Here is a 1478-nt window from a genome sequence, read left to right as displayed (position 1 = left end):
TTTCCCCTCTGCTCTGAGTATTGGTTTTATATGTGGCAGCTCCTTTTTGGCTGAGTGCCACTGATTTTCTGAGCTTTGGGATGTTTATATCTTTGACTTTTAAAGTGCTTTAGGATTCAAATTTTAAATTATTTGCTCCACTACTTGATTTAATATGGCTTTCTGTCTCTATGTTTTAACATCTTAAGCCTGTTCTATTTCTGCATCTCTTGTTTTTGGCTTTTATATTGCTGACTGACATGTTTCTACTGTTTTAATTTTTTTTTCTGTGATCTGCTCCAAGAATGTTGCAGTGATGAGGTGGGGTATAAATAATTTAAATAAACATACAATAGGCAAGGTCTGGACATGGATCACTGTGTCAGTGCTAAGGTTTTGAACGTGGAAATACACATCAGTGTAACTTTGAGAACACATGTTAAAATTAAGAGAGGAACAAAGCATGCGGCAAGAGAAGACATGGGGATTTTTAAAAATGTGGATATTGCCAAGATTGTTCATTGAGCGAGGCAGACAAGGTAGAAAAGCAACAGGGTGAGGCCCCGGAGACCCCAATCCAGCAGTGCCTCTCATGAACACTCTCAAAATCCTTTAACACTTAGGAATTGGTGGGGCAAAAGTGCAAGGCAGAGACTGAGAAACTGGTTTAGAATGAAGTTCGCTGAAGTTCATCTGAGAACTTGAGACTCACTGAGAGACCAAGAAAGGCAGAAACCAGATTGTTCATTTTTGTCTGGATTGGTTCTTCCCTTCAGGCGCTGTAGGAAACTGGAAGGAACAATTTACTGTGGCTCAGAGTGAACGGCTGGATGAAATCTGTGCTCGGGAACTGGGGGGCAGTGGCGGCCTGACCTTCCGCACACAGCTGTAAGCCCACCTTTCTTTGTGTCACTCAGTGAAACTTATGCCAAAATGTGCCTGGATTGCTCATGTTGCCTGTGCTAAATAAAATAAACCACAAGCTAAGTTCCAACCAAGCTAAATTTTGTATACAGGGTTTTGTTTTGTTTTTAAAAAATGTGATTTATTTTGGTTATGGGTTTCTTTTCATTTGTAAATTAATTTCAATAGTATCTATCACTGTTAAATTCTATGCAAATGTTACACTATTATCACTTTTGGAATTCAGTGATTTAAGAGTGCAAGATATTGATATTTTAAATAAATAAGTCACAATGGGACAGAATCCCAATCAATATTTTCAGAGACTCCCCCCCCCAAAAAAAATACCGAAAATCTGTCTCAGGAAGTGATCTGAAACCTTTCCAGACACAGGACTCACTGAGCATGGGAGCCACATCTGCAAACATGTGACAGGAAGTCACATGACATGAGAGTAATTTGACAGCAAGAAGAGGAGTCAGATTTATGATTTCATCATTGTCATGGCCAGACCGTGGGCAACCAACCAAAGGCACTGGGTTCAGGAACCTCAAACTGAACACCAGAAGAAGTGCAATAATGTTCAAGCCCAGGGG

At 40.0% G+C, this 1478-nt stretch overlaps 1 protein-coding gene across 1 annotated transcript in view; it reads left to right on the top strand.

Moving 5' to 3' along the window:
- Positions 1 to 968, top strand: part of LOC107105458 (sulfotransferase 1C1-like) — a 6700-nt gene extending 5732 nt beyond the window's left edge. Inside the window, exon 6 of the mRNA XM_015405429.1 lies at positions 756 to 968. Coding sequence (XP_015260915.1) covers positions 756 to 871 — 116 coding nt within the window. The 3' untranslated portion in view covers positions 872 to 968. The remainder of the gene's footprint in view (positions 1 to 755) is intronic.
- The last annotated feature ends 510 nt before the right edge of the window (positions 969 to 1478 follow it).

Source organism: Gekko japonicus, unplaced genomic scaffold (genome assembly GCF_001447785.1).
Source record: "Gekko japonicus isolate JY-2015 unplaced genomic scaffold, Gekko_japonicus_V1.1 scaffold1560, whole genome shotgun sequence".
Classification (NCBI taxonomy): Eukaryota; Metazoa; Chordata; class Lepidosauria; order Squamata; family Gekkonidae; genus Gekko; species Gekko japonicus.
This window is presented reverse-complemented; position numbering and strand designations above follow the sequence as displayed.